General features: G+C 44.4%; 1 protein-coding gene across 1 annotated transcript in view; it reads right to left on the bottom strand.

Moving 5' to 3' along the window:
• The window catches only part of LOC129822149 (mediator of RNA polymerase II transcription subunit 13-like), a 30,218-nt gene extending 8,175 nt beyond the window's left edge, over positions 1–22,043 (bottom strand). The window contains exons 1-22 of the mRNA XM_055880155.1: positions 21,347–22,043; positions 19,813–20,047; positions 18,837–19,005; positions 13,662–13,807; positions 13,239–13,436; positions 12,911–13,096; positions 10,362–10,521; positions 10,147–10,257; positions 8,402–9,082; positions 7,998–8,214; positions 7,627–7,657; positions 7,386–7,507; positions 5,592–5,679; positions 5,269–5,477; positions 4,268–4,467; positions 3,279–4,171; positions 2,950–3,117; positions 1,810–2,033; positions 1,524–1,719; positions 978–1,353; positions 512–728; positions 182–373 (exon numbers count right to left, since the gene is read on the bottom strand). Of these exons, the coding sequence (XP_055736130.1) occupies positions 182–373; positions 512–728; positions 978–1,353; positions 1,524–1,719; positions 1,810–2,033; positions 2,950–3,117; positions 3,279–4,171; positions 4,268–4,467; positions 5,269–5,477; positions 5,592–5,679; positions 7,386–7,507; positions 7,627–7,657; positions 7,998–8,214; positions 8,402–9,082; positions 10,147–10,257; positions 10,362–10,521; positions 12,911–13,096; positions 13,239–13,436; positions 13,662–13,807; positions 18,837–19,005; positions 19,813–20,047; positions 21,347–21,412 (5,085 nt within the window). The 5' untranslated portion in view covers positions 21,413–22,043. The remainder of the gene's footprint in view (positions 1–181; positions 374–511; positions 729–977; positions 1,354–1,523; positions 1,720–1,809; positions 2,034–2,949; positions 3,118–3,278; positions 4,172–4,267; positions 4,468–5,268; positions 5,478–5,591; positions 5,680–7,385; positions 7,508–7,626; positions 7,658–7,997; positions 8,215–8,401; positions 9,083–10,146; positions 10,258–10,361; positions 10,522–12,910; positions 13,097–13,238; positions 13,437–13,661; positions 13,808–18,836; positions 19,006–19,812; positions 20,048–21,346) is intronic.
• Positions 22,044–24,541: the final 2,498 nt, after the last annotated feature.

Raw genomic sequence — 24,541 nt, 5'->3', positions numbered from 1 at the left:
ATTTATTCAACAGAGCAGTGGTCTCTTGGATCATCAAGGTATATGCAAGGAGTTGCCAAAGACCAGGATGTTATGTTAAACCATTCACATTGTGACAAGTTTCTAGAACTGATAAGCAGTCTAAATCAATCCATTAATAATATTTGTGAGGTTTTAGTGCAGTTTCCCATGTGTTACTTACCTCTGAGCTCCTCAGTGCCATGTCGATGGCCAGGCCAGGGCCGAAGCCCGTCAGAGCCTTGATGTTGGTGTTGCTGGGGAGGGGCCGTCTGCACTGGGTGAACACCGAAAAGGCCAGGGACTTGAGGTGCTGACCATAGAGATGGCGCTCCTCAATGCGTACTGGCTGCAACAAGTACTGGCAGGGAATGATCTGACCAACACATAGACACCCTAGTTTTAACCACACCAACCCCACAGGTGTTTGAAAACTGTTGTCAAAAGAGCCAATGTGCTGAACATAAATATGAATGGTCTGCAGTCTGGCTACATGTGTCAAGTCCTCCATTACCTGCACAGACACAGAGTTTCTGATGTGAGGCGGCAGGAACTGGAGCATCTCCACATAGCAGCGCAGCAGACCCAGCGTCCACACACTTGAGTGGGTGTCCTTCTCCCCGTCCTCGTAGCTGAAGGGGTCCACGATGTAGACTACAATGGCCGGGGGGAACGTCACTGCATGGGACTCTCCGTCTGTAGGGATGCCAACCTTATCTCTCTCCAACGTGCTATAGAGAGAGAAGCACTCGGGTCAAAGGACAAACAAACAATAATCAACTAGCTTTTATCTATTAGATTAAAGATATTTAGCAGGCCAAATGTTCTCTTCCAGACAAGCCGTGGATAAAAATGGGAGAGATGGGTAAGGTCGTAATTCAGCCTATTCCAAGTGCGTAAATTAAACTCAAGGCTACAAGTGGTGCTACAGAAAATCAGTGTGACTAAACCAGAGGATGTCAGCTGGTGAGGGTACATACGTCTCCACGGGCTCGGTGGTGGCCTGGGGCTGGTTGGCAATGGGGCCATTCTCTCCTGTGGTCTGAGCACCCAACTGTGGCCCGTTCTGGGAGACGCTGCCCTGCAGGCCTGATGTCCCGTATGGTGTGTAGGAGCTGGGCTTGGCTGAGGGCATTCCTACCCCCCCTATCCCTCCCACTGCCTGGGGGCCTATGGTGGAGGAGGGTGGGGTGCTGATGGTAGGCTGGGCAGTGCTGCTGCTGGTGGAGCTCTGGGGGCCTGAGGAGTGGGTGGTGGAGCAGGGGGACTGGGAGGAGGAGGACTGGGGAGAGGCCACAGCGGGGCTGTGCTGGTTCAACAAAGAGCTGTCCAGAGACTGCCCAGCCAGGTATGGAGCTGAGGAGAGTAACAAAAATGTTGAGAAAAAGAAGACCAATGTCAGATATTAAGAGGCACCCAACTTGCCTTTGTAGAAGCCAAATCAAAAATTATAAACACAAGAGATACCAGCTCTGATTCAGTACAATCTCCTGAAATAGAAAATGGCAATCTAATGAACGACGTACCCAGGTCATGTCGGCACACTTGGGCGTAGAGTTTGAGTTTGCTGAAGGCCTCGCTGTTCCCGTTGCTGCTGGCCATCTTGAGGAACCAATCACTGAGGGGCTGCTCTGCCAGGTTCCTGCCCTCTGCCGTACCAACCCGCAATATGCCATCTGCATGAGTCTTACAGATTGGTCTGTGCTGACCCAGTCGACAGGCCTGCAAAGAGAAAAACATGGGTAAACGTACCAATTTTCTTAAACATTTATATTTTATTAGACTTTGGGGGGGGGGGATCTATCTGCTTACCTCGTACACGGCCGTAAGGTCCTTGAAGAAGCTCTTAGCCCCGCGGAGCAGAGCCTCGTTCTCAGGACAGACGACTACATATCCCACGTCCCTGTGGGAGCCGAAGGGGTCCAGCAGGAGCTTCTCCCAGTAAGGCAAGCCGAAAGGCGACAGCACCACAAAGTCATACTCATAGCCCACCAGGAAGGTAGGGATGGGCAGGGGCTCTGGAGACTCGTCAGTGCCTAATGGTTTAGAGAGGAGGGACAGTCAGACTCATTGCAAAGTTTAGTTAAGGGCGGCAGGTAGCCTAGCAGATAAGAGCATTGGGCCAGTAACTGAAAAAAATGCTTTGTGTAAACTTAAACCAAATCAATTTGATTTATATAGCCCTTCTTACATCAGCTAATATCTCGAGGTGCTGTACAGAAACCCAGCCTAAAACCCCAAACAGCAAGCAATGCAGGTGTAGAAGCACGGTGGCTAGGAAAAACTCCCTAGAAAGGCCAAAACCTAGGAAGAAACCTAGAGAGGAACCAGGCTATGAGGGGTGGCCAGTCCTCTTCTGGCTGTGCCGGGTGGAGATTATAACAGAACATGGCCAAGATGTTCAAATGTTCATAAATGACCAGCATGGTCAAATACTAATAATCACAGTAGTTATCGAGGGTGTAGCAAGTCAGCACCTCAGGAGTAAATATCAGTTGGCTTTTCATAGCCGATCATTAAGAGTATCTCTACCGCTCCTGCGGTCTCTAGAGAGTTGAAAACAGCAGGTCTGGGACAGAAAAGAGACAGATAGAAAAGACAATGGACCTATATATATTTTTAATGATATAATATTTGAGAACTAACAAAATAAAAGCTAGACAATCAGGGTGAATTACATTTAGAAAACAATGCATTTTGTAGTATGGATTTTGTCATTATGTTGGAGCAAAATAACACAGCATTAACCATGGCAAAATGCATGTAATTGCAGGAAATTCAATTTAAAAGGGAGAAAGATTCTCAGCTCCATGCAGACATTTATAGAATTGAAAGAATTCTCTTCAATTCAGGTGCACCGAAAGGCCAACACCTAAGCCCCTTTTTGATACAGAAAAAGCCCTGGATGTATTCATCTTTAAGTAGTATTATTATTATTGTCCTTGTGTTTACCGTAGGATCCCCTGCCGGCCATCTTGTGAAACTGCTGCCAGGTGAGAGGTCCCTGAACTCCCCAGGACCGTATGCTCCTCTTCTTCTGGATGGCATCCTGGAGTACAGGCTGGAGGGAGAGCAACACCCGCAGCACGTCCTGAGAGAACAGCCTGCTCACTTCTGCAGCTGGAGGGGGAAACAGAGGGTGGGAGGGATCAGCATCATACAAACACACATCCAACCAAGAAGACTGGGTTTCACATAAGAGGAGTAGGAAGAAAAGGAGGAACAAGAGCAGGAAGGGAAACAAGTTTGTGCATTGTCAATGAGTGAAGGAGCGGACTCACCTTTGCGTTTAGGCCAGTTGTGTAGACACGTACTCTTAACCAGTGCCTCGTCCACCTTGCCTCCTGACATGTTGTCCATGAACTGCCGGCCATGCTCCAGAGCCATGTAGCAGTCATTATAGCAGTCCCTCTCCTCCACCCGTAGAGAAAAGCGAGAGGGGCCTGAGGACAGAGCCCTGGGGTACTCCACCCCAGCCATGGGGGAGAATGGGTTGGTACACTGGTCCTGCAGTAGCAGGATGAGCTCGTCTGGGGGCCTCTCTTTGGGGTTGCCAGTCCTGTGAAGGGAGGCAGCGTGCAGCTCCTGGAAACGCCTCTCAGAGTCCCGGCCAGCGTCAGAGTCGCGCCCCACCACGTCCAGCTCGTCCTCCAGGAAGAGCCCAGCCGAGCTGCCGTAGCGGCGGTTGACCACGGCGCTGAAACCGCAGGTACAGGGGTACTGTGCCTCGCCGTTGTCATTAAGATACACGCCCACGTCTGCGCCACGGATGTTCATGTTGCACACGCACACGCAGCAGCTGTCAAAGTTACAGTCCTTGAAAAGGTTCATGACAGACTCGGAGAGGATGAGGGTGACGTAGAGGCTATGGGCCTCAGGGATGGAGGGCACGGTGGCTGGCTCCACTGAGCTGAGAGGTCGGCAGGTGGAAGGGGTGGAGGCGGGCGAGTAGAGGTCAGAGTTGTCATATTTGAGCGATCCCTGGACACTGGCTGGCCCTCTTGGGGTGCGTGGGGTACGGGGAGTGCGTGGGGTGGGGGCGGAGAAGCGGGGTGTGGCCGGGGAGGGCAGGATGCCCGTGCCGCTGTTGCTGGGTGGGGCACTGTTGGACATGAAGGGCGTGTGGGTCTGAGGTGTGTAGCTCTGGTAGTCTGGCTCAACACTGGGGATGTTACTGAAATAGGGAGACAACAGCACAAACATTAAAACCCCTGACACACAAGTGGGTACATGACTTGTATAATTCAAGGGGACCAGTCTGATTGGTTACCCGTCTTTGGTGAGGAGGCCCATGGATGGCACTGGGGGTATGAGCTCCAGTTTGCCCATGGTCCAGCTGGGTGTGTAAACACAGTCCTCTGGCAGCTTGATGGGCATCATACACTGACTGGGCAGCATCTTCAGCGGAGCAAACATGGAGCAGCCCGTGAATGCCTTGCACGCCTCCGACTTGTAAACAAACGAGAAGTCCTGGAGGTAGATGGGGGAGAGAAGGAAAATAAGCCACTATAATACTTCAGCAAGTCTAAGCTTAGAGAAAGTATTGAAGCTGACAACAGCATGACTAGACAGAGTATATTAAATAAGACGTCAGTCTTATTCCACCCCCCCAGAAAAAAAATTACTTACACTATGAGCACTTTGCTGATACCCTGTACTTACTACGACATGTGGTTGTCTCACCGAGCTATCCTTAGATGAATGCACTAACTGAAAGTCATTCTGGATAAGAGCAACCGCTAAATGACTAAAAAGTTAATGTAAAATCGAGACCCTCCACACTAGACTGAAGTTAAAGGCCCATTACAATCAACATTTTTATTTTCCTGTGTTTTAGAAATATTTCCACACCACGAGGTTGGAATAATGTTGTGAAAACGATATTGCCCTTTTAGTGTAAGAGCTGTTAGAAAAGACCACATTAAATTTCTGTCCGTTTATGTGGGATGAAGTTTGGCGGGATGGAGTTTTGGCATTGCTTGGGTACGTCACCAGGCGGTATAAGTCACTAGACCAATAACAAAGAGTTTCAAACCTCTCTGCCAATAACAGCTATTTTTCAGGTTACATATCCCTCCCATTAGGCCCCAAACTCCAACCACTGACAGTTCTTGCAAATTCTTGCTTGAGAAATTGCTCTGGCAATTTGCTAAGATGCCATTTGTTATTTTTGACCATTTTAATAGAAAACAATAAGAGTAAGTACTTAATTATTACGCAGAAATTATTTTAAATCAAGATAAAAACAGCTGCATTGGGCCTTTAAGATACCTTGATCTCAGAAGGCTTGGGGCTGCAGAAGCCTTCCTCCACCTCCATCTTGTAGTGGCTGCTAAACTGGCTCCCATCCAGCAGAGTGAGGCCCAACCCACCCTCCAGGCCACCGTAGTCCTTCCCCCCAGTGTTCATGGGGGAGTAGCCCATGATGTGCTGTTCCAGAGAGGGGGGGGTGGGGAACATCTTGTGCAGGTCAGCAGAGCCTGGGGACAGGAAGGTGAACAGACGAATCACCCTATTGTTTGCTAAATTAATGTAGGATACAGTGATGACCTAAAGAGGAACTTTAGGGTAGGAATTTGAGAAAGTAAACATACTTATGCAGGACAGAGGGTCCAGATTTGATGTTTTGTGTTCCTTACTGCCAAACTTGTCTCCATGTACTCCTGCTCTCCTGGATCCAGGCTGTTGGGGACAGATCATTTTAAAAAGGCTTTGAACAGAGAGCTTTTCTAAGACTTTACACAATGTTCTGTTAGCAAATTATCAACTTAAGATATGGAAATGGGCAAAGGGATATGTAACCCAAACAATGTTGCCCCCAATGTAGATGAGAACTACAGTGCCTTCAGAAAGTATTCATACTTCTTAACTTATTCAAAATGTTGTTAAAGCCTGAATTCAAAATGGATAAAATATAGTTTGTTTTTGCCTACCCATCTACACACAATACTCCATGACAAAGTGAACAAATGTTTTGAGAAATGTTAGCAAATCTATTAAAAGTGAATTACAGAAATATCTAATTTACATAAATATTTACACCCACAAGTTAACACTTTGTAGAAGCACCTTTGGCAGTGATTACAGCTTTGAGTTGCCCTGGGTTTGTCTATCAGTTTTGCACATCTGGATTTGGGGATTTTCTCACATTCAAGATTTACTCAAGCTCTGTTAAGTTAGATGGAGCAGCAGTGAACAGTAATCTTTCCACAACAGATTTGCAATGGGATTCAAGTCTGAACTTTGGCTGGGTCACTCAAGGACTTTCACATTCTTGTTCTGAAGCCATTCCAGCGTTGCTTTGGCTGTATGCTTAGGGACATTGTCCTGTTGGAATGTAAATCTTTGCCCCGTCTAAGGTTGTTTGCACTCTAAAGCAGGTCTTTAAATCAAGGATTTGCCTATATATTGCTCCATTCATTGTTCCCCTATCCTTACCAGTCTCCTAGTCCCTGCCGCTGAAAACCATCCCCATAGCATGATGCTGCCACCACCATGCTTTACAGTAGTGGTGGTGTTAGACGGGTGATGAGCTGTGCCTGATTTTCTCCAGACATAGCACTTTGCATTCAGGCCAAAAAGTTACATTTGTCTCATCAGACCACAATATTTTGCCTTATGCACATGAAAGACTCTGAGCATTTTTGCAAACTCCAGGTGTGCTGTCTTGTGCCTTTTTCTCGGGAGTGGCTTCCGTCTAGCCCAAATTGGTGAAATGCTGTAGACTGTTGTCCTTCTGGCAGGTTCTCCCTTCTCAGCCAATGAACTCTGTAGCTCTGTCAGTGTGGTCATTTGGTTCTTGGTCACCTCCCTTGCCTAGGTCCTTCTTGCCCAGTTTGATCAGACGGCCAGCTCTAGGCAGAGTCTGGATAGTTACATATTTTTTTTACATTTCCCAATGATGGAGACCACTGTGCTCTTGGAAACTTTCAACACTGGAAATGGTTTTATAACCTTCCCAGATATGCTTCATCACAATTATATCTCAGGTCTAAAGACAGTTCCTTGGACTTTATGGTATAGTTTCTGTTCTTACATGTACTGTCAACTGTGGGACCTTATGTAGACAGGTCTGTTTCTTCCTAAAACAATTTAATGGGCCACAGCTGGACTCCAATCAAGTTGTAGTAACGTCTCAAGGATGATCAAAGGAAAGTTGATACGCCTGAGCACAATTTGGACTGTCATAGCAAAGGACTGCATTTCATTTTCAAGAAATTTGCTAAAATCTATAAAAACATGTTTTCACTTCGTCAGTATGGGGTAGCGTGTGTAGATGGGTGAGAATTTTGATTTAATCAATTTTGAATTCAGGCTGTAACGCAACAAAATGTGTATTACATCAAAGGGTATGAATACTTTCTAGAGGCACTGTATACTCCACTGACCGCTAGCTCGTCTTCGTCTGAGTTGAAGAGGTTGTCCAGATCGTTGATGGACACAGCCAGGTCTGTCTCATAGATGAGGCTGGTGGAGGGTATAGGTTTCCCACCAGCCGCACCCTGACCATCTGCACACAAAAGAAGTGCTGTCAGTAACCACTCTGGATGACAATTTTATTGACATTCCACTCGTAGTTTTATAGGAGTGATTAAAAAAGTCTTCAACAATAAAGGAGGAAATGCTCACCATCTGCTGAAGTCCCACTGCCATCGTCACCCTAAACAAACACCAGCGTAAAGAAATGTGTTATTCTCTTGGCATCTGCTACGTCACTGGCTCCCAACCAGGGGTTACTTGGTCTATCCACAGTGGGTACTTGAGAAGACCAGAAGCTTACTGGTAAAATGTTCAGGGGTACTCCAGGCAGAGCAAAATTCAGTTGGTGGTACAGTAAGCAAAAAATGTTGGGAACCACTGTGCTACATCATCTCATAAGCAAAATAGTGGCATACACATGTCAACTGAACTAACAAATCCGACCACATTAGGTAGGATTAGAAAAAGGGTGTAGGGATAACTATGGAATTAATTCTTAGAAACTCATGTTTGATACTCACCTTGTGTCTCTTGCTGGTCTCTCTCTCCGAGCCTGGTTTGTCCTTCTTGTCAGTGAAGGTGAACTCCTCGTCTCCCTCCACGAAGGCGTAGGGGTCTGGCTCCTCCTCCTGGTCCTCGTCAGACATGGCAGCCGCCAGGTGGCTGTTCCTCCTCTGGGTGTAGGTTCTCACCAGGTCGTCAGACACCTTCAGAGGCCTGCCAGAGCCAGACATCAACCTGGGAGGAGACAATGTTACGTAGATGTTCAGTAATCATGTGAATGCAGGGGAAACTGCATATATAATGCTCAAAGTGGATGTACAGAGGGAGAAAGCAAATATCTATCATAGCTACTCATCACCTTGGTGCTCGTAGTAAGGTTTATCATTACATCTTGAAAGAGAGGAGGGGGTAGTGTACTCACTCTGTGACAGAGACAATGTTCTCCTGCCCTCCTCCTCCCCCAGAGTCATCCTGTAGTTTGTCCACAGGCAGCAGTGGTGTCAAGAAGTCTGAGGCCTTCTTCCGTGGCAGGTTAAAGTACTTCCAGGGGTTGTGGGCCGAGTCTTCGTTGGGGTTGATGGCTGAGCCCACGTAGGCAGTGGGTTCCAGGGATTCAGGGTAGGCAGGGGGGAAAGGCAGGGGCAGATCAGACGAGGTCTTCTGAGGCAGCAGGCAGGGCTCAGAGGAGGGGGGGTAGAAGTGTTGGTGGATGGGCGTGGAGGAGCTCTTCATGGCCCCAGGGTCTTCCTCCCCGTGCTCGCAGGGGTGGGGGCTGAGAGGTGGGGGCTGGGGGGAGCCGGCCAGGTCTTGGGGGGTCCCGTGGGTGTGCAACATGGGGGCTTTGGAAGGGGCTGTGTCTATGTGGTGCAGGCTGGGGTAGGGTCCCTCATCCTGGGTTCTCATACACAGCCTCCGGGGCTCCATGGCCTGCTCCTCAAACACATAGCTGCGGTGGTGAAAGGGTGTCTGGGGCCTCTTCTGCTGCTTCTCCCCCTTCTCCAACTTCTCGCCCAGCTTGTGTTTGGGTGGCGGCTGTGGGGGCTTGCCCACTGATGGGGGGTTTCCTGAGGTGCTGCCTGATCGTTGCTTCTGGTTTTTATGCCTGGGGTGAAGAGTCAAAATATTGGAATAGCAATTTACTGAATGTTCATTTCCAAGACGTTTGTGATAAAAATCAGACCCCCTAAAGGACTCTGGTGAGTTACAGGGAATAATTCCCATCAGCTTAAAACACATGTCAAGCAAGGCCCGCAGGCCAAATCTGGCCCATTTCTATCTGGCTTGCACAATGATTTGGGTTGTCAATTCATTTTGGCCTGCTTCCATACCACCCACGACACTCTGCACTACAAGTCCCAGCAAGCACTGCCAACTTGATGAGCTCCAAAGACAGTGCATTGCCACACACACACACACCCACCCAACCAGGAGCCAGCTAGTGCGCTGTATCACCTAACTAAACATTTGCAGCAGCCAAGCTGTTTTCCTTAATGGTACTGACCGAATCTACCAGACCGAAAGTTTAAGTTGTAGGCAAAATGTTGATGCCAAGTTTCAGTTCCAAGAGGTCATTGCTGTAGCCTACAGACAATGCCATCTTTGATGTCAAAAATGTATTAGATAAAGGATTCACACGAGTATAAATGAATACTAAAGGACACACGTGAGAATGAGTTAAAGGTTGAGTCATCTACTTTATGAAATTACAGCTTGACGTGCTGTCCCATTTACAGAGCAGCAGACGGAAAGGGCACAGGCAGTCCTCCTAAGCTACTAAAATGTTTCATTCTGGCTTCGGAATATAAAACTTAAACAAAAAAAACCTGCAACAAAACGCTTAAAATATGATTTATTTGGGGTGCAGCATGTTAGCCAATGCACATCTGCAAGCATAGGCTGGACAAATATTTATATTTATGTTAAAATGCTATATTCAGCATCCCACATAAATGTCTAAGTGGACATCATAAAGTGGCATAATTTTTTTTTAAATAAACACGGTCCGTTTGGGTCGCGGTTCTATTCACGTTTTATTCTAAAAACAAACATAGGCAATGTCTGGACTGTAAATTCATTGTGTTTTTTCAATATGGCCCGTGCGGTGATTGAGTTTGACACCCCTGGCCTAAAACCCCCACCGTTATAATCAAACGTGATCCACAGTACCTTGAACAGTTGCAGTGTGCCCTATGCGATGACTCCACAAAATCCCATACTCCCGTTTTATCCCCCTCCTCCTCCTCACAGGTGCCATTGGTCAATGTAGCAAACTTCCTCCTGACAAGGAACCAGACAAACAGAGCTCAGCAGGCAGACCCTCCTTCAATAGACCAGTAGTATGATATGAATCAGTAGGGTGAGGTGACGGGTAGTGTACATACTTGCTCTGGGCCCGGTTTGTAGTGCACTCCTGCCACACGCTCTCCACCACCTGGGCAGCAAGCCTACGGGGGATCTTGCTGCTGTGGATACCGCTGCTGTTGGAGCTGAAACCATCCACTGCCAAGCATAGCTTTAACCACCTCTGGGCTGCCTGATGATCTACAGCAGAAAAAAGTTGAGAAACACTTAAGGGATAATGCCCAAGAAGCCAGTGTTTGGAGGATATACAGTATTGGCAGAGCCCAGAGACTAAACACTGTCTTCGAGGGCATTATCACTTTTATAAGACTGGTTACCAACATACTCAAATAATTGACATATTTTCATTAAAAAAAGTTATTCTGATCAATTTATTCATACTATTTCAACCTTCCGCGAGACATAGTCCTGACACAAATCTAGGGTTGCTACCCATGCAGGCTGGTTGTTCATTCTATCGGTTAGGTTAGAACCAGTCGTTAAAGTATTGTTGTTTTAAATCTATGGATCGACACAGTCGTTTGTTCTAAAAGTTCCATTGCCACGATGGCTGGTAACGTTCTTATCCCTTGCTTGTTAGCCAGCCAACTTTGGCAAACAGTCACGTCAAACAGCACAGCCAGAACAGCAGCAGTAGCTGAATATTTTTTAAGCTGTTTTTCTAGTGAAATAATTTGGGATACATCCATAACAATGAATGTGGTAATGATGCGCAATTTCACCTGGCATATAACATTTGCTCTCTCGCCAGGCCACTGTTCAGAATAGATTGCCAACTGCACAGCTAAAACAATAACTTCAAACTGAAGCTGGAATGACAGCAAACTAGCTGCATTTTGTGATTTTCTATTGACATTTATGTAAACTTAGCAAAAAAAGTAACATCCTCTCACTGTCAAATGCGTTAATTTTCAGCAAACTAAACATGTGTAAATACTTGTATGAACATAAGTATCAACAACTGAGACAAACTGAACAAGTACCATAGACGTGACTAACATAAATGGAATGTGTCCCTGAACAAGGGGGTGGGGGTCAAAATCAAAAGGAACAGTCAATGCAGTCTGTGGCCACACCAGACACTAAGTACTGCAGTGCATCTCCTCCTCATGGACTCCAACCAGATTTGCCAGTTCCTGCTGTGAGATGTTACCCCCACTCTTCCACCAAGGAACCTGCAAGTACATTTCTGGGGGGGAATGGACCTAGCCCCCACCCTCCGATCCAACAGGTCCTAGACATGCTCAATGGGATTGAGATCCGGGCTCTTCACTGGCCATGGCAGGACAATGACATTCCTGTCTTGCAGGAAATCACGCACAGAACGAGCAGTATGGCTGGTGGCATTGTCATGCTGGAGGGTCATGTCAGGATGAGCCTGCAGGAATGGTACCACATGGAGGAGGATGTCTTCCCTGTAACGCACAGCGTTGAGATTGCCTGCAATGACAACAAGCTCAGTCCGATGATGATGTGACACATCGCCCCAGACCATGACGGAGCCTCCACCTCCAAATTGATCCCGCTCCAGAGTACAGGCCTTGGTGTAACGCTCATTCCTTCGACGATAAACGCGAATTCGGCAATCACCCCGGTGAGACAAAACCACGACTCATCAGTGAAGAGCACTTTTTGCCAGTCCTGTCTGGTCCAGCGATGGTGGGTTTGTGCCCATAGGTGACGTTGTTGCTGGTGATGTTTAGTGAGGAACTGCCTTACAACAGGCCTACAAGACCTTAATTGCCTACCGTCTGTAAGCTGTTAGTGTCTAAATGACCGTTCCACAGGTGCATGTTCATTAATTGTTTATGGTTCATTGAACAAGCATGGGAAACAGTGTTTAAACCCTTTACAATGAAGATATGTGAAGTTAATTCATAAAAATCCAATTATCTTTGAAAGACGGGGTCCTGAAAAAGGGAAGTTTCTTATGAGTTTATTATGCTGATTTATGATAATCGACTGGCTCGTTCTGACAGACACATTCATTACTATGGGACAGCTGGAATTTGAATGTAATATTGAAACAACTGACAGCAAGGTTCATACAAATCTCCTTAATACAAATCTTTTAGTGTAGATCTATTACATAAATTGCCTGGCTGGGCTGATGAGACAGTGGATTGAGCAGTCAGATGAAACAGAGTAAATAGGTGTTACAATGTCAGATTTAGCCAGTGGTAACTTGTGGAATAGACATCGCATGGAAGGCGGTATTTATCCAATCAGCATCCAGGATCAGACCCACCCGTTGTATAAATTAATATAATACTCAGTATTAGTAAATCCTTCTACTTACCAAAATAATCAGTTATGAGTTTCATGTACATGTACCTATCTAGGGAGTTTTTCCTAGCCACTGTGCTTCTGCATTGCTTGCTCTTTGGGGTTTTAGGCTGAGTATCTGTATAAGCAATTTGTAAAAAGGGTTTAATAAAATAATTGAACCTGAACGCATCAATGTTTAATCATTCAAAAGATGGACACTGAAGCCAGACAGCTACTCATAGCCTATTACACCTGCAGTGCTTGTGGTCCTAATAGACTAATTAGTAAATGGTAAGGCTACCTGTTTGGGCCTCCTCTGGTGATGTGGGAGGAGTAAGGGTGACAGAGGACATGGCAGGGTCTCTGTGGGCCCCCTGGCCCTCACACAGGATGGCTGAGGGGTTGGCTGAGCCCTGGGTGGCTAGGGCAGGGAGGTCTGACTGGGGAACCAGTACTAGACAGGCAGGGTACACCATCCTCACTCCAGCTGGAACAGATCAGCACAACACATTTAGTCAGTGACAGCCTCCTTCAGAAAACACACACAATTGCAATACCACATACTAACCATGAAAATAACACATCCACACGCTGGACAACACACAACTGTAGCAACATCCCCATCTTACCAACAAGGACCTCCACGGCTGCTAGTGAGTCGTCCTCCCAGTCTGCATCCTCCATCTTGTCCTCGGGGCGGTCCTTGGCGCTGGGGCTAATGGGATAGAACTGCCTCCACTCCTCAATGAGTTTCTGGGTGGGGTGGTCAGACATCTTGAAGGACTGGCCCGTGACCGTCCCGTTCAGACCATATGGACTCAAGATGACTGGAAAGGAGAGAGGGGATATGAAGTGTGAGGTCAGAATAGAGCCGTGACTAGAGAGAAATTAATTATGACAGCAGGCAAGACTATGCTTGAATTATAAATACTACTGCAGCAGCATTGCCTTTGACAAAAAATATATAATTAATATCTATGGAAATTACAGTATCTAACCAATGACAGGTAGTTTAACTGTTGTCTCAATAGGCAATGGCTGGTTAGACCCACCTTGCAGGGGGCTAGCATTCTGCTGTGCCAGGCTCAGGTGCTCTTCACTCAGCCGCTGGACAGACTGGTGCTGGGCAATCTCTACGCTGGTGCACACATTACTGTCCCCGTGCAGGAAGAAGGTGAATGCACACGACAGGTGTTCACTGCAGAAGGGATGGAAAAACACAGTCAGTCTCAGATCCATCTGGAAATATAGGTAAGACATTCCTCAGAGAAGCAATCAGAGTGAAACATAAGATTCAATGTCTTTTCAGATACAGAAAGCAACATTATGATTTATTCTCATTTGGATTGACTGGTAACAGGACAAAATGACAGGTTTCCTAAATGCAAAAGAGAAAAATTAAAAGGGTTGAACAGGGAGGTCTGTTGTCCTTGACCTGACAGGATACTTCAGACACAAAAGAAAAAAACTATACCAAAACAATCTACAGTCATATGATGCTGTAAGCAGGGTTTGGGCTGGAAATGTAACTGAAAGGTAAACAAAGATTTGCTGCTGACGGAGAAAGTCAGGATACACTGGTTTATTACAATCGGTGCCATCTTTCTTTGCCTGAGGCTCACTCATGTTATACGTGCACTGAACAGTTAACAACAGTAAATGTACGGATAAAATTTTTTAAGAAACAACTTCCAGGGTTTTCTTCTAGATCAAAAAGGAGCGTAGGTGGTGGGTGTGGCGTGGCAATGGGTGCGGTCGGCACTGCTGAATCTCTCCACACCACCATCTTGGCTGTGTAGGCATTTAAGCCAATCTCCTGCAATTTTCACCATGGAGTGGAGATCATGAAATTTGCTAAAAAAATATATATTTTCTACATATTCTGCCATGGAGTAGAGACAATGTTATAGTTTTAAAGTTAATTTCCTGCAATTGTATGCATTTTGCCATGCTGTGTTCTTATGCTCAAACATAAAATCAAGACAGCTAAATTAATTATTTTGGGAATTTTCAATTCTCCCTGTCTAGATTTTATGTTGGTGATTGAAAACTAACAAAGACATTACAAAAAAATAGGTCTATTATCTTTTCAACATACTTTATATGTGATTTTAAGTTCACACCGAAAGCATTTTTCCATCCCAAAAGTGAAATATCTTTTTAAATTACACTGTTTGAATGCTTAGGCGGCCCGCCCAAGGATTACAATGGCCGAAACATCCCCGCTTTCCAGTTAAATCATAACAAAAACCTTGATTTTCTATAAAGTTGAATCAAAGGTGGGAATGTTGGCACGAGAAGGCACAAGACAGGGTTATCAATGTCAAACTAATCTTTACAATCAAAACTTTTACAGTCTGTGTCACATAGATAGCAGCTCCAGTACTTTGCTGGAAGGATAATAGTCTCAACATCCCAGAAATACAACTGAAGACTGCATGACAGGCTATTGGTCTGTTCCTAGAGCGACAGGCCCATGTCTTCACCACAGAGAAAGCAGCTGGAAATCCCGATGAGGGCGCAACGCTAAAACACACCCACACAAAAAAAATAAAAAGCTGCCCCAAATGCGCTCCGTTCTTTAAAATCACAATTTAACCAACACCTATCTATTTTTGTGACTACCTGGACCTATCAATTGGTTTTTAAGTATTGAAACCAAACCATATGGATTTGAATGAAAAGTACTTGAATAAACATGTAACAGTAAATATAAGCAGCGAACATCATTTCAAATAGGCTACATGACATATTAAAAACAGCATATAAACACTAAACAGGTCAGTAGCCAGATGAAGGAATTTAATTAAAATATTTTGGTAGGGTACATTATTCCAAGGCTATAGCCTACAAATAAATACATTGTGAAGCATTGCGAGTGAGACAATAGGCTGGTAGGGAAATAAGTGGGGGTGGCCCTTGGCATTTAAACATTTTGTTGTATTAAATCATTAGTCTATTAATTATAGGCTGTGACTTAATTAGAATGAAATACAAATTACACAACCCCTTTTTCATGATATCCAATTGGTATTTACAGTCTTGTCCCATCGCTGCAACTCTCGTACGGACTTGGGCTGTGCAGAGATGCAGAGTTTTTTTTATGGTATGCCCAAAAAGGTTTTTAGGGCAAAATAACACAATCAAAACAGAAAGCTCCTTGAATGTGGGAATATGCCAGGCCTATTGGGCCAAAATCAATTATGGCCTATGGTATAAATAATACAACAGAAATTAAGGAAACTTTTAAGAGATCTGATTTTTAGTTTATAAATACTTTTCTACAATGATACACTTAGTTATGACTCAGTTATCTACCCACCACATTCCTTTATTTTAGCATGTGCACAGAATAAGTACACCATCTTGCTTTTGGGATATGTGTCTTCAGATTCCACAATGATTCTTTAGTTGTGGACACTACAATCACCGCACTCCCTCCCTTGGTACTAATATTTGTAAGTCACCCTGATTTAGCACTTGTGTGCTTTATTAGTTTCTTTATGAAAATATTTCGCAAACTCCACGACAGTAGCTAAAGCAAGGGGCTATAGCAGCACACAAGTAGACTACAAATGCATGCTGGGGCGGGCATGCCCTGAGCTGGTGAAGAGAGCGCTCCTAGGCACGCTCCGCTCCTCGCTCTGCTCTACTCACAAATGGACTTATATGCCATTAAAACCTACTTCCAGGTCACGATGGCTGCTTACTGTGAGGAAAATGGTCATTGAGGCCTGAGGCATGGCCTTCAACCAGCATGGACAACAGACAGATTATTTTAGTTTCAGTTAAAAGTGATCCTCCAAGACACCTACTTTCCTTAAATAGGCCAAAATGTGATCACCTAGTTAAAAATAACAGACTATTATAGAATTGAAATGTTGAAACAAGGCTTTATTTCCTCACTAGTGCTGCACAGCCAAGCGGGCTACACACACCAAAATAGTTCCTGTTGACAAGGTTAGTGTAAAACCACAATGCAGACTCAGCATTTTCCAAAGACCAGACAGAGTACAGGTGACAGTGAGACCGCTGAATCTCACTCAAGTCCAAGGAGGCACTGCCCTTCTTCAACACCCACTTGTGTCTTCATCCTGAACATTGTGGCCAATTCTCACACACTTCACACCCGTAAACACACCATGACAGCTTAACACCCCAGTGATCATGCACTGCTTGAATTTCCAGGGCAGGCGAAACAGGCAGGGCTCAAATTAGCCCATTAGGGCTCTCCAGGATTCCCCCAGGCCCCATTTGAGTGCAGGGGGAAGCCAAAACTGTGATGACATTCAACTTAAATGCGCCTGCATGCTTCTCAGCCGAAGAGTTCTTGCATATATTATGACTACATTTTGTGACGGCTTTGTTAGTATTGGACTTGTCAAGGTATTATTTTAAAAATATAATAAAACATTTTAAGCTGTTAGTGCAAAACAAATGTAGAGCGCAAGCCAATGTCTACACCCCTTCATCTAGGTTTGGTCAACAGTAGGGATTCTTCAATTAAGTATTAGTTTGTTTGTTTGTTTGTTTTCGCGCACATTTTTTAAAATTAGAAATTCTGCACCAAACATCTTAGATGTGAAATTGCTCAACTAAGTTCTTCTCTGCAAAAACCCCAAAATGGCCTTCCGGATGACGCAGTGGTCTAAGGCACTGCATCGCAGTGCTAGCTGTGCCACCAGAGACTCTGGGTTTGAGCCCAGGCTCTGTCTGGCTCCGGTAGGGATATCCTTGTCTCATCGCGCACTAGCGACTCCTGTGGCGGGTCGGGCGCAGTGCGTGCTGACCAGGTCGCTAGGTGTACGGTGTTTCCTCCGTCACATTGGTGCGGCTGGCTTCCGGGTTGGATGCGCGCTGTGTTAAGAAGCAGTGCGGCTTGGTTGGGTTGTGTTTCGGAGGATGCATGGCTCTCGACCTTCGTCTCTCCCGAGCCCGTACGGGAGTTGTAGCGATGAGACAAGACAGTAACTACTAACAACTGGATACCACGAAATTGGGGAGAAAAAGAGATTTATTTGAATAATTCAGAATATTTTGAGAAAGTGTATACGGCGTCTCAAATTTACAAACAGTACTATTGGGGCTTTTTTCTTGTTTTTCAAGCTAAGGTCTTTTAAGGGCTTATGCGACCACACTCGTTTGGTCAGCCTAGCCTTCAGGAAAACTAAAGCATAACAGGGCAAAAATGAATACAGTATGCATGTCTACTCTCAGCAGCAGAAAATAATTATCTGCTGCTTGTTCAGCCTGAGACAGGTGCCGCATAGATTCCCTAATGTTTCCAAAATATCTAATGGCAGTGTAGTAGTTGTCTGGAATCTGAGGTAATTTATAGATCAGAATCTGTGCATGGCTGACTCACGTGAACAAGCATACATTCACCTGCCCCCACTAAAATACTATCTACGGACAACAGGAAACTCTCCAGATATCCAAGAAGTAATCCAGCAGGGCTATTAACAGAAAAGGATACTGAAGTGTGAATGGCTACTAAACATATGCTGCCTTTGAAGAGCCAAGTGTCCAAGGAGGATTTCAATGAATCCATCAAACCTCAGGGATTATTTCAAGAATAAATCGAAAGGGACAAAAGCTTCAGATAGGGAGTCAATGACAAAATGTGTACATTTCTATGGCCTGTGTGTTACAAAGCATATGCCCGAACATCAAGTAAAAGGAAAATGATCACATTCACATGCTGACAAGATCAGGCACGCGCGTGGGTCCGCCATCGCACAAATATTGATTTTGTCCATCCACACCAGATGCGATCAGGACACGCAGGTTGAAATATCAAAATGAACTCTGAACCAACTATACTCATTTGGGGACAGGTCGAAACACATGAAACATTCATTGCAATTCAGCTAGCTATCTTGTTGCAATTGCAGCTAATTTGTCCTGGGATATAAACATTGGGTTATAAACAGCATGTCAGAAACGGCTGAATTTCACTAGACATTAATGCACGTCATTAACAACTTCCATTGGCATTCACTCAATTTACTATAGTCCTACATTTGTGGCCAACCAATTTACTATTCTTGGCAGATGTTTTTAATCCAGTGCAACACATTACTAAAACCAATAAGGAATTACACTGGATCAGGATGCCTGGTTGACCTGCTGTACAAATGTACTAGAAAGTCACCAGAGCACTCCGCAAAACTGATGAAGATATCAATGCACTGGTTACAGAAGAGGGTTAATATGGGGACTCTTACCTCTTACTGATGGGCTTCTCATCCTTCTCGTAGGGCTTGACAAACCACTTGCCAATACGGACAAAGCTGCGGTTCATGAGGCAACGCTCCAGCAGGTTGTGGACAGCTTTGAACAGGAGTGTGCGGCACTCGTAGGACAACCCGCTCTCCCACTCGCCTTCCTCTTCACCTGAGCCAGGGAGAGAGCAAAGACAGTCAGATAGCTGCTGAATGCTCCATCAACATCACAACTTTAAACTGTAAACAAGAACTAAAGGATTGGTGGTGTTGCAGTTTGATATGGGTTCAAACAAGATTGGATAGGAATTTTTGACCATCTGCCAATGTTTACGATGAAACTCAACACATTATGCAACTATGTAAATAATATGTTAAAGAGAAAATCCACTCAAAAACAGCAGTCAAACTGTGTAGCATTCATGGACATTCAAGAAGCAAAGTGTCACCACCCACATAATCATGATGCATCATATCCAAAAGATAATTTGAGTGGAGTTTCCCTTTAAGCTTTCACGATGAACTGTTGCAACAGTTTGACGGGTGGTGGGGATACAAAAGGGAATTTCACCTGACTAGTGTAGGATAGATACTAAACAAAAATGTTCACTTTGTTTTATCAGTGGCAAGGACTATAAGATCTAGCCACCAGGTAGCCACTTAGCTTCACCCTGTAGGCAGCTAACTACTGTAACAGGAGCTGCGACTCCAATGAAAAAGCAGATGAAAAAGCAGTTATAAGGTCAACAAGTTGACCTTATAACTGTAGGCCTGACATGTAAACTACTTGCATCTTTCACTACCAAAAGATGTAGGTAGTCATTGAAGTGCATCAGGCTGTGGACTACTGGACTACTCATCTGAGCAGTGCCTTGCATGACTCTGGCAGCCTCTCTCCCAAAAGTCAACAGAGTTGATCCTAACTCCAATGCCATGTGAGCCACAAACATCCCTTCACGTAGCAGAGGCTTGCCCTTACTTGACAGATCGTGGTGGATGAGTTCGGCGAAGCTGGGGTCGTCCCCCCACCAGAAGAGCCAGAGCTCACGGCGGCCCGGGGTGTGGTGCCTCCGCCACACGCTTAGCACGTCGGCCGCCAGGCACCGGCTGAAGCTGCACAGGATGGGGTCTTCCTCTGTCACGGGAAAGAGGATGGGCGAGGAGGTGGGCCCCTGCCACACAAAACGTCGCCATTTTATCCCAGTCAGGTCAGCCTGGGGGATGGGGTGAGAAAAGAGAGAGCTGAGACAGAGGTCCAATCACAAATGGACACTAGACCCTATGCACTTGTGGAGACCTGAGAGGATTTGACAGGTGCAATTAATATGGTAATAGCTCCACCTTGCCTTCTGATAGGCTCGATGGAAGTTTCACCATATTGCTTATACCACCCACTTCCTTGCAGATCTCTGAAAGTGCGTAGGGTCCATTTGGGATGGCCAATCAGAGACAGGATGCAAGCCGGCTGAATGTAAAGCAGTGCAGTAGTAGCCTAACTCCTGGTACAACTTTAACAGCTACTTTATCTAACCAGTGTGAAGTACATCCAAATACAAAATGTAAAAGATGCAGTTGTTTCTTTGTGTGCAACCTAACCTTCAAATCATTAGGCTTTAGGGTTCAAAGGATAGGAAACCCATTTCTATCAAAGTATTTAGTGCCAATGGTTATTACCTAGAATATTCAATATAGAATACCTTCGAATGCTATGCAACATTTTCAAGAACAAGATTAAAGAATTATTTCAAAATATGACAAGACATTTCTTATATCCTAGTTAATAAAATATACCGTTTCAGAATCACTAAAACTATTGGCCTATAGTTGATAAGGTAACTTGTCTTAGTACCCTGTTGAAAGTTCTATCCATAAGGGAGTACCACATAACACTACAATGAGGAAGTGTGCAACTCACTAGCTTCATGAGTTGTAGTTGACAGCACTGGTGATAGGAATGCTCACTGAAGAAAACAATACTGTAGACCTAGTCTAAGGCTGACTCATATTGTTGGCCTAAAAAGTTAGCCATAACTAACTAACAAGCACCAAGTTGTAAACAAACACGAATGTACACTATGACTAGCTGCTAAGAAATAGTTAGTTGGATAGAAGAAATATAAATCAAATATATAGCTAAAGGTAATGAGGCGAAGAAGAATCATTAACATCTCACAATGACAGACAACCTCACAAAATAACCTGAACCTTACAAGCCAGTTAGCCAACATTAACTAGCTAGCGAAATGATAGCTAGCTAAGTAAGAATGTTTGTAGTTGAATCTGGTGTACTTCAATAGCTATAAACTAACATCGTATCAACAAAGTATTAATGTTAGCTAACTACAGTTAACTCACTTGCAAAATTGCATTAGACAGTAATCTAGAACAGGCCTTGACGCCTCCAGTCAGCTGTACTCAAGCGGTTTAGCTTGCTGGCTGCCTAGCCAAAATGGCTTTACGGCCTCAGTTTGAGCTAGCTAAAGTTAGCATGCCAGCATAGTTTAATCACTTACCAGGCAAAATAGGTTGGAGTGGCAGTCCTCCAAACTGGCCCCGTTTGGTACAAAACATGAACTCATCCTCACAGCGTGGTTGAACAATCCATCGTCTCAGTTACCGAGAAGAGCAATATTCAGCTAAGTCGAAGTTATTTGATCTGGATATTGAGTATTTAGTCAACTAAACTAGAAAACTAAGATGCTAACTTGCTAGTTATTTATACAACCGGTTGATGCCTAGCCACTATGCTAGCTTCTTGCTTGCTAAACAGTCGCTGTCTTGATAGCCAGTTAGCTAGTTAGCGTTCTACGCTAACAAATTCATCAACCCCCACTTCGAGTCCGTTTTCTTACTTTACAATACGTTAACTAAAATATATACACGAACCATACCACAGCCTCACCATGAAGTGATGTAATCTAAAACAAGTTCAGAGTAAAGAAACGCTCCCCTCCCCGAGTTAAGCTATCTAGCTAACATAGCCAATTCAGGCTAAATAAAACAGTTAGCTAACACCACCCTTATATTCCCCATAGTCGCCGGAATCCGATAAAACTATCAAAACTTTCACTAAAATACTGACATCATGATGCAAATGTCCAGTAAGGGTAAGCATTTGCGTTTACTGATTCTCGGGTCCTGCAGGTTGCCATTTGAATTCAAGGGTTGAATTCTTTAATGGCGGCCAAGAGGACAACTCTGCCTCCCAACTCCCATTGGCCAATTTGTGGGGGGGGGGGGGGGGGCGTCGTCACACTATAACTGATAGCTCGTAACTGAGTTTACTGATCAAACCAATTACATCTTTGTATCAAGCCACTCTCATCCTATAATGATCATTATGCTTTCAGGCTCCAGACAGCCATAATCTAATGGAAATAGTAAAAAAAACGGAACCTCTCATCCTGGTCCCAGTCAGTCAATCGCAGGTAATCCTCCTCAGGTAGCCTAGTGGTTAGAGCGTTGGGCCAGTAACCGAAAGGTTGCTTGATAGAATTCCTGAGCTGACACGGTAAAAATCTGTCGTTCTGCCCCTAAACAAGGGAGTTAAGTTAACCCACTGTTCCTAGGCCGTCATTGTAAATAAGAATCTGTTCTGAACTGACTTGCCTAGTTAAATAAAGGTTAAACAAAAAGACAGAACTACTGCCCAATATGTCACCAAAACAGGGCACAATAGGACAGTTTTACTAAATGTTTGCATTTTTGCAAGTTTTCCCCTGTTCTTTATTAGAGGGGAATATGACATAAGGTAGAGAAAAGGGTAAATAGAGGTAAAGGAGGGGGAATCATATCTCAAACATACACAACTGTTTGGGGGAGCTCTGACAGAAGTTTGGCATACTTTCAACTCCAGCTGATGACATGAGGGTATAATGTTTAATTTCCAGGGCACTCTAGTGTCTACAAATAGATTTATTAATTCACATCCATCATAATTATTTTGGAGATTTCTGTTACAGCTATCAGAATACATTTCTCAAATACTCCCCATACAATTTCAGGTGTAGAGTGACAGAAAGCACCCTTGTTGATTATGAGTGAAACTCTTGCATCCAATGTACAGTAACATTCAAAAGTTTGGACACACCTAGTCATTCAATGGTTTTTCTTTATTTTTGACTATTTTCTACATTGTAGAATAATAGTGAAGACATCAAAACTATGAAATAAAAAATGGAATCATGTAGTCACCAAAAAAGTGTTAAACAAATCAAAATATAATTTATATTTGAGATTCTTCAAAGTAGCCACTCTTTGCCTTGATGACAGCTTTGCACACTCTTGGCATTCTCTTAACCAGCTTCATGAGTTAGTCACCTGGAATGCATTTCAATTAACAGGTGTGCCTTGTTAAAACCTCATTTGTGGAATTTCTTTCCTTCATAATGGGTTTGAGACAATCAGTTGTGTTGTGACAAGGTAGGGGTGGTATACAGAAATGGCCCTATTTGGTAAAAGACCAAGTCCATATTATGGCAAGAACAGCTCAAATAGGCAAAATGAAATGACAGTCCATCATTACTTTAAGACATGAAGGTCAGTCAATACGGAACATTTCAATAACTTTGAAAGTTTCTTCAAATGCAGTCGCAAAAACCATCAAGTGCTATGATGAAACTGGCTCTCATGGGGAACGCCACAGGAAAGGAAGACCCAGAGTTACCTCTGCTGCAGAGGATACGTTCATTAGAGTTACCAGCCTCAGAAATTGCAGCCCAAATAAATGCTTCACAGAGTTCAAGTAACAGACACATCACAACATCAACTGTTCAGAGGAGACTGCGTGAATCAGGCCTTCATGGTCAAATTGCTGCAAAGAAATCACTACTAAAGGACACCAATAATAAGAAGAGACTTGCTTGGGCCAAGAAACACGATCAATGAACGCCAGCATTCAAAAGTGACCAAAACATCTGCCAGGAAGCATAGGAACTGAGAAGTGGTCTGTGGTCACCACCTGCAGAATCACTCCTGTTTTGGGGGGTGTCTTGCTAATTACCTATAATTTCCACCTTTTGTCTATTCCATTTGCACAACAGCATGTGAAATTTATTGTCAATCAGTGTTGCTTCCTAAGTGGACAGTTTGATTTCACAGAAGTGTGATTGACTTGGAGTTACATTGTGTTGTTTAAGTGTTCCCTTTATTTTTTTGAGCAGTGTATATACCGTTGAAGTCAGACTTAGGTTGGAGTCATTAAAACTCGTTTTTCAACCACTCCACAAATTTCTTGTTAACAAACTATAGTTTTGGCAAGTCGGTTAGGGCATTTACTTTGTGCATGACACAAGTAATTTTTCCAACATTTGTTTACAGACAGATTATTTGACTGTATCACAATTCCAGTGGGTCAGAAGTTTACATACGCTAAGTTGACTGTTCCTTTAAACAGCTTGGAAAATTGCAGAAAATTATGTCATGGCTTTAGAAGCTTCTGATAGGCTAATTGACATGATTTGAGTCAATTGGAGGTGTTCCTGTGGATGTATTTCAAGGCCTACCTTGAAACTCAGTGCCTCGTTGCTTGACATCATGGGAAAAAAATTTAAAATCAGCCAAGACCTCAGAAACAAATTGTAGACTTCCACAAGTCTGGTTCATCCTTGGGAGCAATTTCCAAACGCCTGAAGGTACCACATTCATCTGTACAAACAGTAGTAAGCAAGTATAAACACCATGAGACCACGCAGCTGTCATACCGCTCA

This window comes from Salvelinus fontinalis, chromosome 24 (assembly GCF_029448725.1).
Source record: "Salvelinus fontinalis isolate EN_2023a chromosome 24, ASM2944872v1, whole genome shotgun sequence".
Classification (NCBI taxonomy): Eukaryota; Metazoa; Chordata; class Actinopteri; order Salmoniformes; family Salmonidae; genus Salvelinus; species Salvelinus fontinalis.
The sequence above is the reverse complement of the archived record's forward strand: the minus strand, read 5'-3'. Positions and strand labels throughout refer to the sequence as shown.